This window comes from Oncorhynchus tshawytscha, linkage group LG04 (assembly GCF_018296145.1).
Source record: "Oncorhynchus tshawytscha isolate Ot180627B linkage group LG04, Otsh_v2.0, whole genome shotgun sequence".
NCBI classification, from domain to species: Eukaryota; Metazoa; Chordata; class Actinopteri; order Salmoniformes; family Salmonidae; genus Oncorhynchus; species Oncorhynchus tshawytscha.
The window spans coordinates 31,166,606-31,192,084 of NC_056432.1; the positions used below are offsets into that span (position 1 = coordinate 31,166,606).

Consider the following 25,479-nt stretch of genomic DNA (forward strand, 5'->3'; position numbering starts at 1 on the left):
TCTAGGAGCCTCTACTGATGCCCCTCAACCAACCTCAGCAGGGGGGCTGTGCTCAGTAGAGCTGTGGTCAGGGGGGCTGTCAGTGTGACTGTAGTCAGTGTAGGTGTAGTCAGTGTGGGTGTACACTGGCGACGGGGGCTGAGGTGACGGAGACTGTGGAGGGTCCGTCTGCAGAGGAACGTGTGGCTGATGGCAGGATGAATACAGTAGGGTTGTCATGTTAGATGTATTCATTGACATGGAACAATCAGGATGCATCAAGCACAGAGAAAGAATATTGAAGAGGTGAATACAGGACACACACACACACACACACACACACACACACACACACTTGTAGATACAGCAATGATAATGCCCTACTACTAGGCTTGGGCAGTTTACCAGGGTATTTGGAAAAGCCACAGGATGGTTTTTCCAATAAATAAATAAATATTTGTAGTTTTTCAAATAACTGTATATTTGTAACTACGTTTTAAGTGATTACCTGCAGTCAACTTGTACAATACCATAGGAAATTGCATTCTTCATTTCTCCTGTCACATTATTTTAAATGATGAAGCTTACCGTAGTTGCCCAGAACATTTGAGCCAGTCACGTGTTTGTAAACAGCACAACGGGAGGAAGCGAGCTTCTATAGCTATCAGTGATTCTGTTGTGCAGCGCACATGAAGTGATGACATCCACACTCACCGAAAATGACGTTCTGTAGCTACTAGCTATGCGTGTATAATTTTATGTGCTGCGTTTTTAGCACTCCCTTGTGTGCTATGCCGGTATTACCGTAAATCCAGGTATGAGAAGGACAGTATGACAATATAAAAGACTGGATACCACCCAAGCCTAGCTGCTACATCTAATTAATGATGATGTAATGTGATGTGTGACTATAGCTATGTCCTCTCCCTCCTTGTACTTTAGTTACCGGTTCAGACTCATCCATCTGCAGGTGTGGCATTAAAAAAAAAGAAGAAAAACACTCCGTCAAAAAGAAAAAAAATGGACTGTTCACTGGTTGACCAGGGGTAGCAGCACAGCAGGCTACAGTGCGGTACCTACCAGGCTGTCCAGACCTCCACCAAGGAGATCCATGCCCCCCATCTGCATGCCGGAGGTGGAGGGGGTGGGACCAGTGGTGGTGGGGGGTGCCAGGTCCAGGTTGAGAAGGTCCCCCAGGAGGTCTCCCTGGGAGGGGATGATAGAGGGGGCAGCTTCAGGGGCAGAGCCCCCAGCAGCATTGCCCACATCTGGGCATTCCGTACCCTCTCCTCTGGGGGATGGAGAGACCAGGACAGAGGGAGTTAGAGACAACTGCAAAGATTCACCACAATAAAAGGGGGTATTTAAGAACTTCAGTTGTTTAACCTGGTTTGAATTCCTAAACGCAATGTTTTGAGCTAAAAATTTAAAGAGAAGCCTAGTCTCAGCCAAGCCAAATTATCTGGAACTCTTGATTCAATAAACCAACCCTGCTTAATATTGGTCCTAAGGTTAAGGGAACACCATTGGCACATCTTAAATGCAATGAAAAGAACAATTAAATGGCATTAAGATTGAATTTAAAATCAGCCCAGTACTGGGTGCTGCACTTCATGTCTGCTGGGAACACAGCCTCATGTGAGATCTTTCAGACAACTCTGATTCTTTGAACGTGGCTTAAGCCAGTATAAAGTAAGGTATGCTTTACACAAAGTAAAGACTGGGTGTACTCTAGGGGTAAATAACACTACTTAGGGGAATTACTTGGGTGCAAATAAGGTGTTTAGTTAGGGAAACTCAAGTAGGCCCTAAAAGTGTGTGTGTGTGTGTGAGAGAGACTCACGATCCAGTGCGTGCGGGGAGCCTTTTGTGCATCACACCGCGGCTGCCCTCCACGAAGGCGCTGGGAGGCTTGTGGTAGACGGAGGCCAGCGTGCCGATGTGGCAGATGAGCTCCTCCAGCAGGGTGGGCTCAATCAAGTCGGTTTCCTCTGAGATCAGAGGCTTCTCGGCCAGCACCACCTCCTTGGCAGCCACAGGGTCAGTGGAGAGCAGACGCCAGTAGATGTAGCCACGGTCTCGCAGGTCCGGGTTGTCAGAGTCCTGCAGACAACAGATTGAGAGGATGACTGATGTGGTGCATAATAAATAGTAACTGCTTCAGACTCCGCTCTCTGCCTGTTCTTCTCACTTATGTCATGTCAGATACTAAGCAAATAATCTAAGAGTCAGGTTAGGTTCGATTCCCTGAGGGGTATAGCTAGAATAATCTACTCAGTCAATAATAAGAAGATCCAAGGGAAGATTTGAACAGCATCAGCAAGGCTTAGAAGTAAGACACGCGGTACAAGGACATAAAAACTAGAACATCAGGAATATATTTTTGGTCCTGGCAGCTTCCTGGCAGTGTTGAAACTCCCCTGGCACTAAACTCCAAAGTTAATGACAACTCCCACAGTCTGAGGAGAGAGATGAACTACTCATAAAACACACAAAAATAAAAGGTGTTTATTTAATGCTACACTCAAACTCAAAAACACTCCGTCTCATCAGGAATAGTAGGGTACCGTTTATGGTGACGTTGTCACACTGGTTGTCAACTTGACACATTTCATTGAGTATCCCACTTTTCATGTTGCCTCAGCAGTGCTGGAATGACTAGGCCCTATCGTCTGGCAGACACCACACGTGAATGCGTCATTCCATTTGTGGGAGGGGGAGAATCATGAATAAAAGCAGCCATTTCAATAGTGTCCCAGCAGGCTAGTTATTTATGAAGTGAAGGACGTTAGTGACAGCCACAGGAAGAACAGTAAATAAAATTGTGCCCTTGTTGTCAGGCTAGTCAAGGACATCCCATAGTAATTAGACCAATAAAAGAGCTACAAGCATTTAGACTACCCCACCAAGATCACAGCCCACTTGTAAACTGAGTTGTTCCCATCTTTTAAACTGAGTTGTTCACATCAGCATTTGAGCAGAACACAATCTTTTTGTCCTTATTTTTGACCTTCCCTTTGTCCTGGTGTGTTGCTTGGCTGATTGGCATATTTAGGATAACACTTGAAGGTGTTCCAGACTTTCTGGAGAAAAGGGTAAGCTAATTGTTGGGAGATGTATAGTCCCGTCTTCCATCTCTCCAACTTACTTTGGGAATTCAAAGTGAAGACAATCTGGTTTCTGTTCTTCTATTGGGCAATTAGTGACAACTGACATGGCCTGAAGGCCCTGGCATAAGAAGCATTGGTGTGAGACTGTGGCTGATTAGATCCCTGCTGTTGACTGTGTGTGTGTGTGTACACCCCGGGACACTCACCTGTGTGGCCAGGCTCAGCACCTGCTGCACCAGCTCCTGAGTCTCAGTGGGTTTCTTCAGGAACAGCTTCACTATGGCTGTCAGCAGCTGCAGTTGCACCTGGGAAACCAGAGCAGACGAGACCAGCTATAACTAACTCACTCATGCATACGTACTACTCACATCAACTCAGCTTACAGCTACAGTTGAAGTCAGAAGTTTACATACACTTTAGACAAACACATTTAATACAGTTTCACAATTCCTGACATTTAATCCTTGTAGAAATTCCCTGTTTTAGGTCAGTTAGGATCACCACTTTATTTTAAGAATGAGAAATGTCAGAATAATAGTAGAGAGAATGATTTATTTCAGCTTTTATTTCTTTCATCACATTCCCAGTGCGTCAGAAGTTTACATACACTCAATTAGTAATTTGGTACCATTGCCTTTAAAATAGTTTAACTTGGGTTAAACGTTTAGGGTAGCCTTCCACAAGCTTCCCAAAATAAGTTGGGTGAATTTTGGCCCATTCCTCCTGACAGAGCTGTTGTAACTGAGTCAGGTCTGTAGGCCTCCTTGCTCACACAAGCTTTTTCAGTTCTGGACACAAATTTTCTATAGAGTTGAGATCAGGGCTTTGTGATGGCCACTCCAATACCTTGACTTTGTTGTCCTTAAGCCATTTTGCCACAACTTTGGAAGTATGCTTGGGGTCATTGTCCATTTGGAAGACCCATGTGACCACGCTTTAACTTCCAGACTGATGTCTTGAGATGTTGCTTCAATATATCCACATAAATTGTACATCCTCATGATGCCATCTATTTTGTGAAGTGCACCAGTCCCTCCTGCAACAAAGCACCCCCACAACATGATGCTGCCACCCCCGTGCTTCACAGTTGGGATGGTATTCTTCAGCTTGCAAGCCTCCCCCTTTAACCTCCAAACATAACGATGGTCATTATGGCCAAACAGTTCTATTTTTTATTTCATCAGACCAGCAGACATTTCTCCAAAAAGTACTATCTTTGTCCACATGTGCAGTTGCAAACGGTAGTCTGGCACTTATGGCGATTTTGGAGCCGTGGCTTCTTCCTTGCCGAGCGGCCTTTCAGGTTATGTCGATATATGACTCGTTTTACTGTGGATATAGATACATTTGTACCAGTTTCCTCCAGCATCTTCACAAGATCCTTTGCTGTTGTTCTGGGATCGACTTGCACTTTTCGCACCAAAGTACATTCATCTCTATGAGACAGAGCTTCCTGAGCGGTATGACGGCTTCGTGGTCCCATGGTGTTTATACTTGCGTACTATTGTTTCTACAGATGAACGTGGTACCTTCAGGCATTTGGAAATTGCTCCCATGGATGAACCAGACTTGGAGGTCTACATTTTTTTTCCCTTCTACTGAGGTCTTGGCTGATTTCTTTTGATTTAACCATGATGTCAAGCAAAGAGGCACGGAGTTTGAAGGTAGGCCTTGAAATACATCCACAGGTACACCTCCAATTGACTCAAATGACGTCAATTAGCCTATCAGAAGCTTCTAAAGCCATGACATCATTTTGTGGAATTTTCCAAGCTGAATTACAAGTGAAATAAATCTGTCTGTAAACAATTGTTGGAAAAATGACTTGTCATTGCACAAATTAGAATTCCTAACAGACTTGTCAAAACTATAGTTTGTTAACAAGAAATCTGTGGTGTGGTTGAAAAACTAGTTTTAATGACTCCAACCTAAGTGTATGTAAACTCCCGACTTCAACTGTACATACATAAACTCAGCAAAAAAATTAACAGCCCTTTTTCAGGACCCTATCTTTCAAAGACATCCTCCCTCATGTGGTACCCTTCCTGCAGGCTCATACTGACATGACCCTCCAGCATGACAATGCCACCAGCCATACTGCTTGCTCTGTGCGTGATTTCCTGCAAGACAGGAATGTCAGTGTTCTGCCATGGCCAGCGAAGAGCCCGGATCTCAATCCCATTGAGTACGTCTGGGACCTGTTGGATCGGAGGGTGAGGGCTAGGGCCTTTCCCACCCAGAAATGTCTGGGAACTTGCAGGTGCTTTGGTGGAAGGGTAAGGTAACATCTCACAGCAAGAACTGGCAAATCTGGTGCAGTCCGTGAGGAGGAGATGCACTGCAGTACTTAATGCAGCTGGTGGCCACACCAGATACTGACTGTTACTTTTGACCCCCCCCCCCTTTGTTCAGGGACACATTAGTCCATTTCTGTTAGTAACATGTCTGTGGAACTTGTTCAGTTTGTCTCAGTTGTTGAATCTTATGTTTATTCAAATACATACACGTTAAGTTTGCTGAAAATAAACGGAGTTGACAGTGAGAGGACGTTTCTTTTTTTGCTGAGTTTACATACTGCTTTTTTGTACTGCATGTATGTACTAAACAGCATTTGCACAACACTTCCAACTAAACACGTACTCTACAAAGAGTTCGGCATGTAGCGTTTTATACTGAAAAAAATTACAACTCAACAGCCTGAACAGAAATCTCTGTCCAATGCATCAAGACTATGTCTAAATCTGTCCTGCTAAAATAGAGCAGAATTAATTAATCTATGGCTTAGCCAGTGGTTTCCAAACAAGCAGAGCTAATCCTGAAGCAAAACATGTGCAGAATACTCTAGACTACTCTATATACATGGATCCACAGAGGAGGATATAATGCCAACCGCTTCAAGGAGCAAACACTACAGAATTCAATTGCTATTAAAGTGTCATGTTTTTTCCATTATTATCATCATCGAGAGACTGGTTAGAAGATGACGTTTATAGGAAACAAAGACTAGGTACTTAAAATGTCTCTCCACGAGCCTACAGTTTTTCCCAACTTCATCAAAAACAGCTTGAATTCTTAAAGTAAATCAACGCTCTTTCACAAGCAGTGCCTTTAAGCGTGCCATAACCAACATCTTCATAGAGCTGCTGTTGTTGCCTCTTGAGAGCTAAAACAGCAGTTAACCTGTGAGACTACAGCAACCCCTCTTTTTCAAAGTCAGCCAGTCAAGTATAGGGCTACCCTCTCTTGCTATAGGCTACTAAATGCAGCCCCCCCCCCCAATATCTCCCAGTATGCACAGAATGGTTCCATTGAAGCCTGTTTAGAGTGAGCAGTAAACAGCATATTGTTAGCATCCCAAATGGCACCCTATTCCTTATGTAGTGCACTACTTGGGACCAGGGCTAATAGTGCACTATATAGGGAATAGGGTGCCATTTGGGACATGTCCCATGTGTGAGTGAGTCAGACCTGGGTGCTCTCGTCGTGGAAGCCCTCCAGAAAGCTCTCCAGCAGTTCGTCAGCGTTGTCGATCCGCTCAGCATACTCTCCTACGATCCAGATCATGGCTGCCCGCGCCTCCGGCTCATCCAGGGAGTCCAGGTTCTCACACAGCGTGGCGATCACACTCTCATACCTGGGAACAGACAATGGTTAGGAACTAATGACTCAATACCAAGTCATTGTCCACACACAGACGGAAAAACATTTTCCAATGGGAAATAGGTTTGCAGTCATTTTTTCTTCTTCTCATTTTACCATATTTATCAACTGTTGTCAGTTGAATATAAAATGTTATCGAGACTGCAGCATTCCTCGAGAATGATATTAGCATAAATGCCAACACAGCATCTGAACAGGATGTGCTGGAGCAGTAATGCGAGCCAAGGGCAAGGCAATAGAATCTGTTCATGCTGTTGCAGACAAAGAAACATTTCACAGCCTCTGAATCTTCACTTCACTAAATTATAGGACTTTTTTTTGTTTAACTCTGTGCCCCTGTATTTACATGACTGCACATTATAAAATATTTTGTGGGCTTTCTTGCGAGCACAATTACTAAACTTCATGCTGGATGAACTGTTATTTTCTGCATCACTTTTTGCTGGAGGAGAAAGAAAAAGAGGGGAAAAAAAGGGAACAGAATGTCTTTCCAATAAATGACGATGATTCACTACCCAACACCTAAAAAGACCAAGAAAAGAGTTACCAAACAGTACGCAATCATCCATTTCCTGGCATAAATAAAATGTTGGAATATACAGCAACAGCTAACAAACTTAATTACAGAGTAATGCAGGTTCAATGAGTGACTCGTGGCTGTGAGGTCATGTTCAGTAAACAGCAGTCCAGTAAGTTAAGTAGGTGCAGGGCGACAAGTGGGTAGGAGGTTTGTCTGTCTATGTGGCACATGGATCCAGCCTACTGAGCCTTGATAGAGTAGGGGTCAGGCTCTGCCTGGGGCTGCCTGGACGTTGTCAGGGGCAAGGATTCAGCGCTACGCACTGCGGACTGACACCTTGCATATCTATGAGTGAGAGAGGTTAGAGGAGTCTTCATTCGGCCCAAAAGCACATTTTCATGCCTTTCACGATGAAAGCCAAGCAGAAAACCCGCTGTCAGAGTAATGAGCTTTCTCGCTACCTCTCAGGCCAAGATGTGATCTGGGTGGCAGTGAGCCGGAACAGACAGGGCTCCAGTGTGTGTGGGTGCGGCTATGTGCGAGTATAAATGCATTTGCTAGCGCTAGTACTTGTCTTAAGGTGACAACAGGAAAGACCATTTTAACAAGCATGGCAATCTCTGCTGAGGTGTAATACAACCTCTGTATGACTTATTGAATATCAATCTCCCTCAAAATTGTCCATGGCTGGTTTAGTCCGTCGCTATACTTCTGGTTGCCTTAAACATTAATGAGATAGATAGATTGCCTGTCAGATCTCAACAGCCTATCTTGATGGTTGGAATGGTTTCCCAGTAAAAATCTTGCACACAGAAAAATAACACTACCCTACTTACATCTGTAAGTGCTGGTTAGACTCCTTCACTGATTAACTCAGTTGTGATATACGCAGTGCCTCTTCCATCAAAGCCTTATAATTGTGAAACGATTTGAGGATCCATTCATAGGAAAACCAAACACTAACTGGGTTATAAGGATTGCGAGCCCTATGATCAAAAGTAGCATACTATATAGTGAATTGGGTGCCATTTGAGATGCGACACTGTGTAATAACCAGGCCCTGACCATCAACAGGTGACCTACTTGTTTGGGTACTTGCGGAAGATGTCCTTGATGACCACGATGGCCTCCTGCACCACATAGTTGACCTTGGTCTGGATGAGGTCCAGCAGGGTGCTCACACAGCGCTCCGCTGATTGCTGACAGACAGACAGATGCTGTCAGCCAAACACAGAGCAGGCCAGAGAGACCCTACCAAAATCGGCATTATTCAGGCTTTCAATATTTATGGTGACAGTCATCTGGCTTGGTCATCACAAGCATGAAAAAGCCCCAACATTTCACAGTCATATATACTTCACATGCTGCACAGTAAACCCATGACACACATTCATTAGGCTGGCAGAAAAACAGTACAGTTAACATGAGGGTTTGCAGTATAGGACTTTAAAACACTATGTATATGACCTGTGTACAGTCGTGGCCAAAAGTTGAGAATGACAAATATTAATTTCCTAAGTTTGCTGCTTCAGTGTCTATAGATATTGTCAGATGTTACTATGGAATACTGAAGTATAATTACAAGCATTTCATGAGTGTCAAAGGCTTTTATTGACAATTACATGAAGTTGATGCAAAGAGTCAATATTTGCAGTGTTGACCCTTCTTTTTCAAGACCTCTGCAATCCGCCCTGGCATGCTGTCAATTAACTTCTGGGCCACATCCTGACTGACATAATCAATGCTTGGAGTTTGTCAGAATTTGTGGGTTTTTGTTTGTCCACCCGCCTCTTGAGGATTGACCACAAGTTCTCAATGGGATTAAGGTCTGGGGAGTTTCCTTGCCATGGACCCAAAATATCGATGTTTTGTTCCCCGAGCCACTTAGATATAACTTTTGCCTTATGGCAAGGTGCTCCATCATGCTGGAAAAGGCATTGTTCGTCACCAAACTGTTCCTGGATGGTTGGGAGAAGTTGCTCTCGGAGGATGTGTTGGCACCATTCTTTATTCATGGCTGTGTTCTTAGGCAAAATTGTGAGTGAGCCCACTCCCTTGGCTGAGAAGCATCCCCACACATGAATGGTCTCAGGATGCTTTACTGTTGGCATGACACAGGACTGATGGTAGCTCTCACCTTGTCTTCTCAGGACAAGCTTTTTTCCAGATGCCCCAATCAATCGGAAAGAGGATTCATCAGAGAAAATTACTTGACTCCAGTCCTCAGCAGTCCAATCACTGTACCTTTTGCAGAATATCAGTCTGTCCCTGATGTTTTTCCTGGAGAGAAGTGGCTTCTTTGATGCCCTTCTTGACACCAGGTCATCCTCCAAAAGTCTTTGCCTCACTGTGCATGCAAATGCACTCACACCTGCAGGCTGCCATTCCTGAGCAAGCTCTGTACTGGTGGTGCCCCGATCACGCAGCTGAATCAACTTTAGGAGACGGTCCTGACGCTTGCTGGACTTTCTTGGGTGCCCTGAAGCCTTCTTCACAACAATTGAACCGCTCTACTTGAAGTTCTTGATGATCCGATAAATGGTTGACTTATGTGCAATCTTACTGGCAGCAAGATCCTTGCCTGTGAAGCCCTTTCTGTGCAAAGCAATGATGACGGCACATGTTTCCTTGCAGGTAATCATGGTTGACAGAGGAAAAACATTGATTCCAAGCACCACCCTCCTATTGAAGCTTCCAGTCTGTTTTTCAAATTCAATCCACATGACAGAGTGATCTCCAGCCTTGTCCTCATCAACACTCACACCTGTGTTAACAAGAGAAATCACTAACATGATGTCAGCTGGAACTTTTGTGGCAGGGCTGAAATGTTTTTTGGGGATTCAATTAATTTGCATGGCAAAGAAACACTTTGCAATTAATTGCAATTCATCTGATCACTCTTCATAACATTCTGGAGTATAATGCAAATTGCCATCACACAAACTGAGGCAGCAGACTGTGAAAATTAATATTTGTGTCATTCTCAAAACTTTTGGTCACGACTGTACAGCTACATCTCCTTTCCCTCTCTCACCTCCACTTTGATGGCACAGCGGCCGATGGCTCGGACTGCCTTCCGCACAAAGTCCACATCCACCTCAGTGGCATACTCCTTCAGCTCTGCCAGCACCTAAAAAAAAACACCAGCATGTGGTCACTGATACTGGCTTTCATCTTGTCTAGGAATCACATTACTGCTTGTCCATGTTACTTCCCAAATTATTACTTATTTAAAAATAAAAAAAAACCTGGCTTCTAAAGGTTCTAACTGTAACAGTAGTGTGTGTGTGGGTCACCTGGGCGATGTTAGCTTGAGATGCCAGGCGGATCATGATGTCCAGTTTCTCCAGCTTGACGTAGATGGGGTCGTTGTACTTCACAAAGAACACCTTCATCTCATGCTTCAGAATCTCTGGGCTGCACAGAGAAAAAGGTATGATTGCCATCAACAGAACATTTATTTGTCAGTTGAATAACGGTGGAATTAGCAGAATACAGCCAACACATCCAAACTATTTAATGTGCCGAGGAATCACTGGTAATATCCCAAATGGCACTCTATTCCATATATAGTGCACTACCTTGGACCAGGGCCCAGGTCAAAATATGTGCACTATATAGGGCAGGGTTCTCCAACCCTGTTCCTGGAGAGCTACTGTCCTATAGGTTTTCATTCCAACCCTTATTTAGCGCACCTGATTCTAATAGTTGGTTGATAAGCAGAATCAGGTTAGTTACAACTGGGGTTTTAGTGAAAACCTACAGGAGGGTAGCTCTCCAGAAACAGGGTTAGAGAGCCCTGATATAGGGACGAGAGTGCTATTAGGACAGCACACACACTGAATAGCTGTATTAAGCTGCGACACTCATTTCTGTTGGTAGTCCCTCTATCCCTCCTACCGTTTCTGTACGATGAGGTTGATGTTCCTCAGGGCCACGTACTGCAGCTCGGGCTCTGCAGACAGCAGGGTGACCAGGGGCGGGGCCAGCTTCTTCAGCAGGGTGCCATAGTAGTCCAGGTCCTTAGGAAGCATCTCCATGAACTTCATCAGCACCTTGACCGCCGACAGCACCACCGCAGAGTTGGCATGGGACAGACGGGGGGTCACCCGCTCACAGATACTACAGAATGAGAGAGGGAGGGGAGGACAGAGATGAGACGAGTACAAATAGAGGGGAGGAGAGAGTGAGGAAATGTACACTTAATATACAGCAGATGGACATGGACACTGACAGGGAGAATCAGTGTGTCAGATAAAGCAATAAACTAGGAGGCATCCGGTGCTTTCTGACCTCTGGGACTCGCGGTCATCGCGAGGGGTGTAGTTGGCCAGGCAGTCCAGAATGAAGATCTGACCCCACTCGGTGCACTCGTTGAGGGCCGTCAACAGCTTGTTGATGGACTGGGGGTTCAGGTCCAGCAGGTTACTGTTGGGGTGGGACTCTGCAATCTCAGACAGGGCTGCCACAGCATTTGCAACCACCTGAAAGAGAAGGAGAGGGCCAGAAAGTAGGCAAGTTAGACTGAGCACATATCTCATTGTAGCCCACTAGGTTAACAGAAGTAATTCATTGCCAAACAGCGAATGGTGGCCATGACACTTCCCCCACATTTGATCATTGTTTACGTCACAGAGAGCATTACAGGACCCTTCCAGCACTGTCTCTGGTGATCTACCCCAGGCCCCTGTGATCCACACCAGGCCCCTCTTGTATCCACCCCAATATCAGCAGAAGACGGCAATGTCCTTCCTGCCCCCAAGACCTGCCTCAAAGTTCTGAGCTGCTGATTCCAGAGAACTGGCATGCAACTCAAGAAGCAGCAGCGGATTGACCGGACGCTGTTTACGGAGCTCAGAATTCATCACAATCCTTACCCCGGTGGGGCGAAGACCAGAAGAGGGTGAGGTCCTTCTTGCCTGAGGCCTGCCTCAGAGAGTGCTGAGAGAGCTTGTGAGCAACTCTCAACAAGGAGCAGCAGCGGTGGATTGGTGGGGATCAAAGACTTGCTTGAGAGACACCAGACTAACGTCGGTCCAGTTTGAGCTGGCGGGCAGCAGTAGATTGGCCAAACAGTGTGTACTATCGCCCGACCCCTTCTTTGCATGTTCACTGTGTCACATTTGTAACTAATCTGTATTTCACTCGAATATGTGGCATGAATATATGCAATGCTTACAATTGTCTACTACAAAAGGGGCAGTTATACAGACACTCCTTTAATTGTTCTGGTCCCCTCTAACTTCAAAATGTTAATTGTGAACTGAAATGAACTGAACCGTGTTTTAAGAGCTACTGCAAGTCACTCTGAATAAGAACATATGCTAAATGACTTAATGTAACCTCTCATTCTTGAAAAGTAGGACTTTAGCCCTAGAGCCAGTAGTCTAACCCAAGGTCAGGTAGTCTAGCAGGCTGGTCACCCTGCCATGGGAGCCTCACCATAGGGTTGGAGTCAGAGATGAGGTCCTTGAGGGTGTCTAGGAAGCCCTGGTCCTCCACCAGCTGGGCGTTGATGTCATGGAGCTTGGCCACACACACAGCTGCAGTCTTCCTCACGTAGGGGTCCTCGTCCTTCAGACATTTCCTCAGAGGCTCACACAGGTACTCAGTGATCTTGTCCACGCGGATGCAGCCCATAGTACGCACAGCCAGGGCCCGGATCAGGGGGTTAGGGTCCTCACAGTCCTGAAGGGGGAGGAGAGTCTCTATGTTAGTTTTCACACACTGAGGAGTATTGAGATGTCACTACCAGTCCTCGAACTTAACAGACAGTGAGAAAACCTTTGAGAGCGATAGGTCAGTAGTGTTTGTCGGACCTGCCCTGGTTTTGTGCTTTACCTTGACGAAGGTGTTGACAGCCATGATGGCCATGTCGGGCTGGCTCTTGGCATAGTTCATCAGGTACAGGTAGACTAGCTTCTTCAGCTCCAGGTTGTCAGTCTGCATGCAGTTCACCACATCTGGAAACAGGGCACTGGGGGAGGGGGAGACATAGATCATGAGGGTCTATGAAATCAGCTACTAGTGAATTATAGGATCTCTATGTGGGAGCAGAGTCAGGATGGGCATAACGATTGACCACATTCTCAGAGATGACACAGTGCCATCTGAGGGTGGCAATGGACAATGTTATAGCACATCTTTTCACCATGGGGTTCTGACATATTCTAACAGGATTCACCTGACATCTTTCCCAACGGTCATGGAGGCAATGACCTTCTTCACAGCCTCCTTCTTCTTCTCCTTCTTATCGCTGTTCAGCTCGGCTTTCAGCTCAAAGATCTCTCCTGCGCACACATGAAAACAGAACATAACAGATCGCAGAAGTGTGTGTACATGGAGTAGTCATGCATAATGCAGCAGATCAAGACTGGTGTATATAACCAGTCACTGTAGGGTACCCTGCATATAACCAGTCACAACATGAACACATTTATTATTATTATTATTATAATAGAAATTCGGTTGACATAGAACTATTTAAACAGTTTGTGGTTGGGAGCCATTTTTTTTCTATAACATTTTCTAGGTCTCCCTGAATGATTACACAACATTTGGATTAGTGCCTAAAAACAAGTCATGACTCATCACTAATATGACAAGAGTAGCCTAAAGCTGAGCTCTGAATAAAGGTTAAACAATAAATAGGCCAAATTGAAATTCACTTTGGAAAGTAATAAGTTAAGACCTTTCTTTGTAGTGGTGAAATACTTGGAGTCCGTCATCTTGGATCCAAATTGTCGGTTCTCCTGCAAGGGAACGAGAGAAAGAAAAAGATAAAAACAAGCACTGAAGTATTTTTTTCCTAAAAGGAGAGGGATCCACAAAGGAGAAAGGAAACTGTAAAAGTGCAAGTGTAGGCAAAATAGGAGGACGTTCTTTCTTCCATCACTTGGACACTTGGCTGTGATGTTTTTCTATGAAATAACACAATGGACAATGTGTAAAAACACATTGGTCGACTAAAAAACAGCACATACTCAATCAGCCAGCCTGACTGGTGGTGTCCTCTGGGGTCTACAGAATCTCAGTCTGCAGCGCACAGCACTATCCATTTCCTGTTGTTGAATTCCACTTTATCCTTTATGTGAAAGGTCTTCCCACAAAAACAAAAGAAACACTACTCTATACTAAAAAGCAACACAAAGTAGCAGGCTTTGAAAGTAAAAATGCTGTGAAAACAAAAGCATTTGTCTCTTATTTCACTGAACCCCCCCCCAACTTTAGAACAATATGATGAGTTTTGGCAATGTGTCTCACATGTTGATGCAATATGAATTGGTGCTGTAGCAGTCAGTGCGTTGACTCCATTTCATCCATCATTAACACCCAGTATTAATACTTTTTTTCTGCACAAGGTAGCTCTATAGACATCAATGTAAAGTTAGACTGCATGAACAATAAAATAAAAATGCCACTACTACAACCATGTTATCACACCCTTCTCCCACAGTGACAATGCAGAGAGCACAATGCCTGTTGAGAGGCCGTCTGGATGGGCAAAGAGAACAATTGCAGGTGGAAGAAAAATGTTGCTGCCCACCTCCCAGTCACTGGCTGGACAAGTTTCTAAATTGCAGTGCTGTGTGGTGGTGGTCCATTTGACAGGACCCTCAAATTCCCTGGGAATAAAAGTCACTACTCTGAGATTAGATGTAGGTCAACCCCTGATAGAGTAATGTTAGCTAAAATGTTATAGTTTGAGGTGCATGAATAAAATGTGTTACCTACATTCAAATGTTTAGGAACTGTGTTAGCACTGCATCATGACCACCAGATCTGTGGTCCTTTGGGAACAAATACATGAACTGGGTATGATCACAGTAAGGCCTAATTGCTGCGTTATGGCAATAACTGGCAGTCAACAGCCAGCTGTCATAATGCAAATGTTGCTTCAAAACAGACTGCCTTTGCATCTAACGTTAGCATTAAGTCAGTTATTCACCAAAGATACAAGTTGCTGTAAATGAATCACTATTTTTTTAAAGGTTTAGTAAAGGAGCTGAAACTGACAAACAATGCGTGGCATTGACAGCGAACAGGAGCCATTCGACAGCTGTCAAAATCAAGCGTTTGACCGATTGTTATTAACTAACTAGGTTGCTAATAGTGTTAGCTAGATGGCACGCTAGCTGCTTAGCTACAACAGATGCTAGTTTAATTACCCGGGGCCATAAGAACATATTGAAATACCCTGTAAATTATGTTTAATAATTTAAAATCCCTGGCAAAATATGATCATCATAACTAACTAGTTACACATTTTCACACTTCCTCATTGTGATTACTAACATTAGCCAACATTTAGCTAGCTAACCAGAATGGTTAGCATTACCTCGGCTCTGCTCTCATTCACCTCAAAAGCTCATTTGTATCAAGACAAATGTAATGGCACAAATTTGATTTTAAACATAGTTATCTTTCTAACTTCGATTGATCACTCACGCATAATTGATTAGCCCACTCCATGTTTGTTTGCTGAATGAACCTGATGCTCAACGACTGTACAATTAGCTAGCTAGCTGATGCTCTGCAGTCTGGCAAAAGAAATGACCTTCTAATGTAGGGGCTTATGGAAGCATTTGCCGGGATAGTTAAGCTCTTAATCTATCGAACTATTTTCAAATCCAACTGCACAGAATTAACGTACCTACTGAAGTTAAAATTAGACACGACACAGAGTAAAACGGAACATAACATCGACAGACAGCTTACCGTGGCGAAGTGTGTTTAATTTGTCCTGGCTTCGTTCGTTCCCTCCCACTTGAAAATCGCCATCATATGTTGTTTTTTCACTTCCGACTTCCGTAATAAGGTTATTTGGGGGTAATAAGTGTTTTGGGGATTCTGGATGACCAGACAGATAGCAACAATTACAATAAGCTGTCATGTGAGGAATCGTAGGTGGCTTGTTTCATCTTGTTCTTTTTTTAACTTGGCAAGTAAGTTAAGAACAAATGCTTATTTAGAATGACACCTGGGAACAGTGGGTTAACTGCCTGTTCAGGGGCAGAACGACAGATCTTTACCGTGTCAGCTCAGTGATTCAATCTAGCAACCTTCTGGTTACTGGCCCAACGCTCTAACTAGGCTACCTGCCATTCCAACGTGTGTCGTTTTGAGGTGTTTGATTGATGTCATGTCTAGTCTACATCTAGTCTAAAATGGCTAATATGCACTAGCTAGCTAACCATCAGCTGTAACAATGTATTTGAGAGACAAGTGCACATTTATTAATGTTTTCAATTTTATTTATTTAACTAGGAAAGTCAGTTAAGAACAAATTATTATTTTCAATGACGGCCTAGGAACAGTGGGTTAACTGCCTGTTCAGGGGCAGAACGACAGATTTGTACCTTGTCGGGTCAGGGATTTGAACTTGCAACCTTTCGGTTACTAGTCTCTAACCACTAGGTTACCCTGCCGGCCCAATAAACATTGGAGATAAATTGTTGACATGTAAACTATATTTTACGCCAAACCCATCTGTTTTACCCCATAGTTGGGTATGCATTGGTTTGTAGCCAAACTACCAACCCATCTATATGAACATGACTCATTTGGTGAGAATAATATCTTTCTTCAATTAACTAGGATATCAGATCACTATTTTCACATGATATACACTGAACAAAAATATACACGCAACATGTAAAGTGTTGGTCCCATGTTTCATGAGCTGAAATAAAAGATCCCAGACATTTTCCATATGCACAAAAAGCTTATTTCTCTCTACTTATGTGCACTTTGCCAAGATAATCCATCCACCTGACAGGTGTGGCATATCAAGAAGCTGATTATACAACATGACAATGCTGGGGACAATAAAAGGCCACTCTAAAATGTGCAGTTTTGTCACACAATGTCACATGTCTTAAGTTTTGAGGGAGTGTGGAATTGGCATGCTGACTGCAGGAATGTCCACCAGCGCTAGCTTTTGCCAGATCATTTTATGTTAATTTCTCTACCATAATCTGCCTCTAACATCGTTTTACGGCCTCATAACATCAGACCACGTGTAGTGTTATGTGGGTGAGCGGTTTGCTCATGTCAACGTTATGAACAGAGTGCCCCATGGTGGCGGTGGGGTTATGGTATGGGCAGGCATAAACTATGGACAACAAACACAATTGCATTTTATCGATGGCAATTTGAATGCACAGAGATACCATGACAGGATCCTGAGGCCCATTGTCTTTCCATTCATCCGGGGCCGTCACCTCAGGTTTCAGCATGATAATGCACAGCTGCATGGGGCAAGGATCTGTACTCAATTCCTGGAAGCTGAAAATGTCCCAGTTCTTCCATGGCCTGTATACTCACCAGACATGTCACCCATTGAGCATGTTTGGGATGCTCTAGATCGACGTGTACGACAGCGTGTTCCAGTTCCCGCCAATATCCAGCAACTTTCGCAAAGCCATTGAAGAGGAGTGGGACAACATTCCACAGGCCACAGTCAACAGCCTGATCAATGCAAAGGAGATGTGTTACGCTGCATGAGGCAAATGGTGGTCACACCAGATACTGACTGGTTTTCTGATCAATGCCCCTACTTATTTTAAGGCATCTGTGACCAACCGATGCATATCTGTATTTCCAGTCATGTGAAATTCATAGATTAGGGCCTAATTTATTTCAATTTACTGATTTCCTTGTAAGAACTGTAACTCAGTAATATCTTTGAAATTGTTGCATGTTGCGTTAGTATTTTTTTTTCAGTATAGACCAATCAGTCCATTTTCTTGAACAACTAGATATATGACCAAACTGAGATGGAGCCTGATCACAGTATGATTTAAAAATATGGGGGAAAAATTATCTGGATAACAAATCTCTCCCTCACACATACACACATCGCACTGAGCACGGACCGACACCGAAGTTTCTTGGATGTCTTTTTTCAGTCTTGTCTATGATTGGTTCAGATTTGATCTAGTCTGGTCCAGACTAAATCTGAACCGATCTTAGATGTCTGTTTGGTTCAGATTTAGTCCAGTCTGGACCGGCCTTGATTTGGCTCAACAATAGATGTCTATGTTTGGTCCAGTCCGGACTTGAGTTGGCCTAAACATAGACATCTATGATTGGTTCAGATATGATCTGGTCAAGACAGCACAGTACAGCACATACAATACAGTAGAAAACAGCAGAGTACAGTACATTAAAGAAAAATACAGTAGAGGACAGTATAATATCCTACTGAAATGTACTCAACTGAATTAAACTCACCTGAATTCAACCACTGTCCCGTACAATACTACTCTGCTCTACAGTACTGAACTGTGCCTTTACTGTTCAAACTTGTGAAACATAGCCTACACATCTATGACTCGTTCAGATTTGGTAGTTGTTTTGGGGGCCGAGCGTATTAGAATTATACCCAGCAATCTTTGCAAGGGTTTTTTACATTTCGGTCATTCAGCGGATGCTTTTATCCAGAGTGACGTACAGTCAGTGCATTCAACTAAGGTATACAGTGCATTCGGAAACTATTCAGACCCCTTGACTTTCTCCACATTTTGTTACGTTACAGCCTTATTCTAAAATTGATTAAATTGTTTTCCCGACCTCAATCTACACACAATACCCTATAATGACAAAGCAAAAACAGGTTTTTAGAAATGTTTGCAGATTTATTAAAAACTAAAATATCATATTTACATAAGTTTTCAGACCCTTTACTCAGTACTTTGTTAAAGCACCTTTGGCAGCGATTACAGCCTCAAGTCTTCTTGGGTAAGACACTTCTCTGCAGATCCTCTCAAGCTCTGTCAGGTTGGATGGGAGCGTCGCTGCACAGCTATTTTCAGGTCTCTCCAGAGATGTTTGATCGGTTTCAAGTCCGGACTCTGGCTGGGCCACTCAAGGACATGACCCAAAGCCACACCTGCGCTGTCTTGGCTGTGTGCTTAGGGTTGTTGTCCTGTTGGAAGGTGAACCTTCACCCCAATCTGAGATCCTGAGCGCTCTGGAGCAGGTTTATCAAGGATCGCACTGTACTTTTCTGTAAATCCTTCCCTCAATCCTGCCTAGTCTCCCAGTCCCTGCTGCTGAAAAACATCCCCACAGCATGATGCTGCCACCACCATAGGGATGGTGCCAGGTTTCCTCCAGATGTGACACTTGGCATTCAGGACAAAGAGTTAAATCTTGATTTCATCAGACTGGAGAATCTTGTTTCTCATGGTCTGAGACTCCTTGAGGTGCCTTTTGGCAAACTCCAACCAGACTGTCATGTGCCTTTTACTGAGGAGTGGCTTCCGTCTGGCCTCTCTACCATAAAGGCCTGATTGGTGGAGTGTTGCATTGACGGTTGTCCTTCTGGAAGGTTCTCCCATCTCCACAGACGAACTCTGTAGATCTGTCAGAGTGGCCATCAGGTTCTTGGTCACCTCCTTGACCAAGTCCCTTCTCCCCCGATTTCTCAGTTTGGCCGGGTGGACAGCTCTTGGAAGAGTCTGTGGTTCCAAACTTCTTTCATTTAAGAAAGATAGAGACCACTGTGTTATTGGAGACCTTCAATGCTGCAGACATGTTTGGTACCCTTCCCCAGATCTTTGCCTCGACACAATCCTGTCTCAGAGCTCTATGGACAATTCCTTCAACCTCATTTCTTGGTTTTTGCTCTGACATGCACTGTCAACTGTGGGACCTTATATAAACAGGTGTATGCATTTCCACAAATCATGTCCAATCAATTGAATTTACCACTGTTGGACTCCAATCAAGTTGTAGAAACATCTCAAGTGTTACAGCTCTCGTCGAAAGGAGTGGACCAAAGCGCAGCGTGGAAAGTGTTCAGGATTTTTTTATTTTTAAAAGACTCAAACAAAATAACCAAAGTGAAAGCGCACAGTTCTATCAGGTACAGACACTAAACAGAAAACATGATCCCACAAAACCCAAACGGAAAATTACAACATATATGATCCCCAATCAGAGACAGCGTAGACAGCTGCCCCTGATTGGGAACCACATTCAGCCAAACACAAAGAAATAGAAAACATAGAATTTCCCACCCGAGTCACACCCGGAACTAGAAACACAAGCATTTCGCTACACTCGCATTAACATCTGCTAACCATGTGTATGTGACAAATATATTTGATTTGATTTTGACATAGAGAATAATAAGGATCTCTAAGGTCAGGGCGTGACATCAAGAATGGTCAATGGAAATTGGATGCACCTGAGCTCAATTTCGAGGGCCCATAGCAAAGGCTCTGAATACATATGTAAATAAGGTATTTCTGTTTTTTATTTGCAATACATTTGCAAAACTTTCTAAACAGTTTTTCCTCTGTCATTATGGGTGGTGTATTATGTATAGATTGATTAAATAAAATATTTTCTTCATCAATTTTAAAATAAGGCTGTAACTAACAAATTGTGGAACATGTCAAGAGGTCTGAATAATTTCCTAATGCACTGTATAAACAACAACATATCACAATCATAACAAGAACAAAAACATTTCTGTAACCATTACTGAGAATGTTATTGTAGTTGAAGTGGTATTGGTTTATTTTATAGGTTGGACTACTTTGAACATCTTTGCTGCCAGTTTAAAAGCTTTGGGAAAAGCTAACATAAGTGCACGTGACAGATGGGAGCGATAGTAAATATTATGTAGCAATCTTCAATTGGTTCCTATTTCCATATTGCGTTCCTATATTAAATGGATTTTTTAAAAACACGATTTTGATATAATGCTTACTTCATTGACAATGTATGTGTAGTTGAAATTTGGCCATAGAATCAATGACAATAAAATATGTATTTTCATCTTCTGGAAGAAAAAAAATATTTTCAACGTCCAGGAAATAATTATTTTCAACATCCGGAAATTATGTATTTTCTATGGAATGCCGTTTGGGTCTTTGCGTGTCAAAAAAGATACACGTCAACTAATTTGACACGTCAGCAAGCCAAGCTTTACCACTACTATCAACAGCGCTGTCCAGAGGGTCTTTTACTCAGTTATAAAGAATTCTTATCACTTTACAAGGTCCCTGTAACACCTAAAGATTTTGCAATTGTTTTAGATGCCATTCCCTCAGGTGTTGCTATGTTATTCAGGAACATGTCAAGACCTGACCCTCAGAGCCTACCTTCTATTGACCCTGTTGACTCATCAGTAGGAAAGATTTGTTTCTCTTTTGGTCCATTCAACAACAGAGCGATACGATCCTTGTTTCAGCAGGATGTTGTATCTATACCTTATGTCATGCCTTATTGGAATGGATTTATTGATAATATCTGTTGGAAAAAAGTTTGGATGTTGCCACACGCATACCTACTTGTTAACAAAATTAAGGAAGTTTCCTTTAAAATTATTCATAAATATTATCCTGCCAACCACTATATGAAGAAGTTTAAGGAAAACATCAACTCAAATTGCTCCTTTTGTAATGACCACCCAGAAACAGTTGTGCATCTTTTTTGGCATTGTATGCATGTAAGAAAACTGTGGCAAGACATTAGTAGGTTTATAATTGAACACATTTATGAAGATTTGACACTATTGTGGAGAGATGTACTGTTTGGATTCTTTACATACAATAGAAATAAGCGGAATCATTTTTATGTAATTAATTTCATTATTCTTTTGGCCAAATTTCATATACACTAATGTAAATTTACAAACAGAAAACCACATTTTCGTACCCTACAAAAATAAATTGAACTGTATTTTAAGACGGTTAAATGCTCTACTAACAAAAAAGCTGTTAGAATTGTAAGTATATGCATGTCCCTTAAGGTCCTTGTGTAATTGTAATGTGATATTGTACCCCCTAGCCCCGCCCCCAGCCCCGCCCCTAGCGCGATTGTCTATTGTTTGTAATCTATGTATGCTTGTGTTCCCTCATGTGCTTTATGTATTGATTTGTTGTTAATAAATAAATAAATAAAAAATATATATAAAAAAAAATCAACAGCGCTGTCAAATATGTACAAAAAAGTCTGCAAACACCGGCCACGAACGATGTATTTACATTACCGCGTTGGTAATAAAGCATTATTTGTTCGACGGCAACTTCTGGGGTAAGTTAGCTAGCACCAATACAACCAGACTGAAAACAATGACAAGTAGAAACTGGTGAGGCTTGACAGGACCGAGTTATGTGTTGTGAAGCTAGCCACAATAAGGATTAGGCACAATCGTGGAATTTGCGGTTTTCCTTCAAAATAAAAGTACCTATTTGAAAGTGCTGCATTAGGTTACAATTGATGAAATCATGCCATATTTAGACTAGATAATGTTTAAACAAGGTTGTGACATATGAAATACGGGTGATAGTGTAATCAATGTGTAATAATTACGTAAAACATTTATGAACGCGTTAAATTATTTGTGTGACATGCAGTCATATTCAGGTCGATTGGTCAACAAGCTTATTTGGCATGTCAAAAGTGTTATTTGACGTGTATATGTTTTGACACGCAAAGACCCAAACGGCGTTCCATAATTTTCTGGCTAAATCGGAACCTAAAATGAACCTAACTTCAACATCTGGAAAATACGTATTTATTTTTTATTTTTTTACTGGGGCACATGTAACTGATGTGAAACGGCTAGCTAGTTAGCGGTGGTGCGCTAAATAGCGTTTCAATCGGTGACGTCACTTGCTCTGAGACCTCGAAATAGTGTTTCCCCTTTCTCTGCAAGGGCCGTAGCTTTTGTGGAGCGATGGGTAACGATGCTTCGTGGGTGACTGTTGTTGATGTATGCAGAGGGTCCCTGGTTCGCGCCCGGGTATGGGCGAGGGGATGATCTAAAGTTATACTGTCACACACACATGCAGCACGTATAAAACTAAGGAAGTATGAAAACGCTTCTCCCTTCATTCTCTTTATCTTCTCTGGAGTTTTACGGTGGTTTGCACGTAGGCTATATAGACTTTCTAGTTTCATTTAAAAAGATGATTCTAACCTCAGTCACTACTGGAATAATTAGAGGTCTTTTCACCATAATTTCACTACACTGAAAGTTGTAATCAATCAACAACAAAACATGCAGTTAATAAAAGACCATACAAAATGTATAAACAAAATCAAAGGAACATATTTTATTACAAGAACAACTTGACAGCAATTCATTTTCAAGGAACAAATGAAGTCTTGGTATTGCAGTATTGCTATTTAATACAGACAAATTCCACAATGTCAAGCACTCTTCAGTACATTTATTAAGTCATTGTTTGATAGAAGATAACATCCGCAAATAACGCTTAAACACTGAAATAAATTCAAATGAACATTCGAAATGTATGTTATGATCAGTTTCAATTTCATTACTTTGTGTTATGCCATTTAGACATATATTTCAGAGAGATAAAAAGGGAGATCAAAAGAGAGAGAGAGAAAGTTCTGAAATTTACAAAGCAGCATTTGACAAACAAAAACCAAGCATGTAGAGATGACATGCAACTTTGCACACTAAGATAAAAAAAAATTGCAATCATAGTTGAATTGACAAATTCAATCATTGGCCTATGGTTTTCTTAATGTCACAAACATGTAAAACTACTTGTAAAACCTGTCACCTGCTAACCCATCATGCATGTTTTAATATTTTAAACATATTACATAATTGAACAATTTAATTGAAAATAAAACACATATAGACATCTTTTTTTAAGACCGCTACACGTAAAAGCAATGAAATGAAATGTTGATCAACTTCTCATTGGTCAGAGAAGAGAGAAAATGTACGTTGGCTAATAATGCAAACAGAGCCTTTATGGCAGTGGAGGTTTAAATATGTTGGAACTGTATCTTTGAGCAGTTAAAAGCCTATGCTGTGTGTAGGTTGGCTCATTCCTGTGTAGTCATCAACAAAACCTTCTTGGATTGGCTATATTCATTGCTGGAGTGTTCCCTTTATATGGCAAATAAATTCAGATTCTGGATCTTTTAAAAGCATAACAGTTTCTGCTGTATTGTCTATTTGGTTGATGTGTGGACATTAATTGGCAAGATAAAACATGTTAAAAGTAAATATTTTAACAATCAAAATCCCCAAGTCAAAGACAAAAATACATGAAAACTTCCTCAGAAATGGTCTCAACTGTCTGCAGAGATTGGATTAGGTCCCTGGAACCTTTGCATTACTAAACTATGGGCTCTGGCTAAAACCATTAGGATAATCGAGAGCCACACTTCTAACACCATTTTTTTCATGTATTTTTTATAACGTATTTTGGGCTCTCACTGGCTTTAGATTCTATATCCAGTGTTGTTTTTCACTTAGATTTCGTCACTCGAAACCAATTCATAAATAAACAAGACCAACAACATCACTCCCTGCTTTTCTTCAACTCTACCTACATTCCCATTGACACCTGGCACATAATCCTATACAGAATGTACACTTCGATTCAGTTTACTGAAAGACGTACACACACAAACAAACTCTTTCCACTCGGCTTGTGCCATCTATTTACTGAAAACCCACTGCAGCACAGTCCCTGTCATTCCACTGTAAAACCATTCATAGCAGTCTTACATGCTCTACAACCCTGTTAAAGTGCCAACACCACAGTCATATCCCTGCCCTGCTCTGTAATTGATAATACCAATAAGGCAAGAGTCTATAGCGGGACAGACATATCCATTACACTACCTATTACTCATGTCCATTCCCCAGATAAAAAAAAACATTCAAGAAAAACCTACACATATTCTTAAGTCATTACAATAAACCACACAATACATCACGATAAACAATCATCTGCTCCAAACCAGTCTAGCAAAATCAATTGGGGTGGCAGGGTAGCCTAGTGGTTAGAGCGTTGGACTAGTAACCAGAAGGTTGCAAGTTCAAATCCCTGAGCTGACAATGTACAAATCTGTTGTTCTGTGCCTGAACAGGCAGTTAACCCACTGTTACTAGGATGTCATTGAAAATTTGAATTTGTTCTTAACTGACTTCCCTAGCTAAATAAAGGTTTTTTAAAAAATCTGTGAAGGAATTTCATTCAAATGAGACCATCTTTTTTGAACCACTAGATGTCACTGAATATCCTTTGATGAGAGAGTGGTTTGTCTGTATCGATCATACAAATCCATTGCAAATAATATGGTGCTTTTTAATTAATGTTTTTGGACAATTCTACATTGAGAGAAAAACTGATGGTGATGGAAATGAATTCACACTCAAGAGTGAATGGGTGTTGTTGGGCACCAACGTTCTCAAACCAC

General features: G+C 42.3%; 1 protein-coding gene across 5 annotated transcripts in view; it reads right to left on the bottom strand.

Annotated features, from left to right (window-relative positions):
- Window positions 1-16,086, bottom strand: part of LOC112248510 (AP-1 complex subunit beta-1) — a 50,077-nt gene extending 33,991 nt beyond the window's left edge. Inside the window, exons 1-15 of one of the 5 annotated variants that reach the window (XM_024417599.2) lie at window positions 15,988-16,086; window positions 13,961-14,021; window positions 13,454-13,559; window positions 13,111-13,246; window positions 12,712-12,957; window positions 11,563-11,753; window positions 11,170-11,391; window positions 10,566-10,686; window positions 10,304-10,399; window positions 8,353-8,468; window positions 6,558-6,723; window positions 3,296-3,394; window positions 1,823-2,082; window positions 1,060-1,270; window positions 926-943 (exon numbers count right to left, since the gene is read on the bottom strand). In XM_024417599.2, coding sequence (XP_024273367.1) covers window positions 926-943; window positions 1,060-1,270; window positions 1,823-2,082; window positions 3,296-3,394; window positions 6,558-6,723; window positions 8,353-8,468; window positions 10,304-10,399; window positions 10,566-10,686; window positions 11,170-11,391; window positions 11,563-11,753; window positions 12,712-12,957; window positions 13,111-13,246; window positions 13,454-13,559; window positions 13,961-13,997 — 2,025 coding nt within the window. In that variant the 5' untranslated portion in view covers window positions 13,998-14,021; window positions 15,988-16,086. Of the gene's footprint in view, window positions 1-925; window positions 944-1,059; window positions 1,271-1,822; window positions 2,083-3,295; window positions 3,395-6,557; window positions 6,724-8,352; window positions 8,469-10,303; window positions 10,400-10,565; window positions 10,687-11,169; window positions 11,392-11,562; window positions 11,754-12,711; window positions 12,958-13,110; window positions 13,247-13,453; window positions 13,560-13,960; window positions 14,022-15,717; window positions 15,899-15,922; window positions 15,946-15,987 lie in introns of those variants that run through there. The other 4 variants (XM_024417601.2, XM_024417597.2, XM_024417602.2 and 1 more) reach the window with 4 other exon arrangements.
- Between the last annotated feature and the right edge of the window lie 9,393 nt (window positions 16,087-25,479).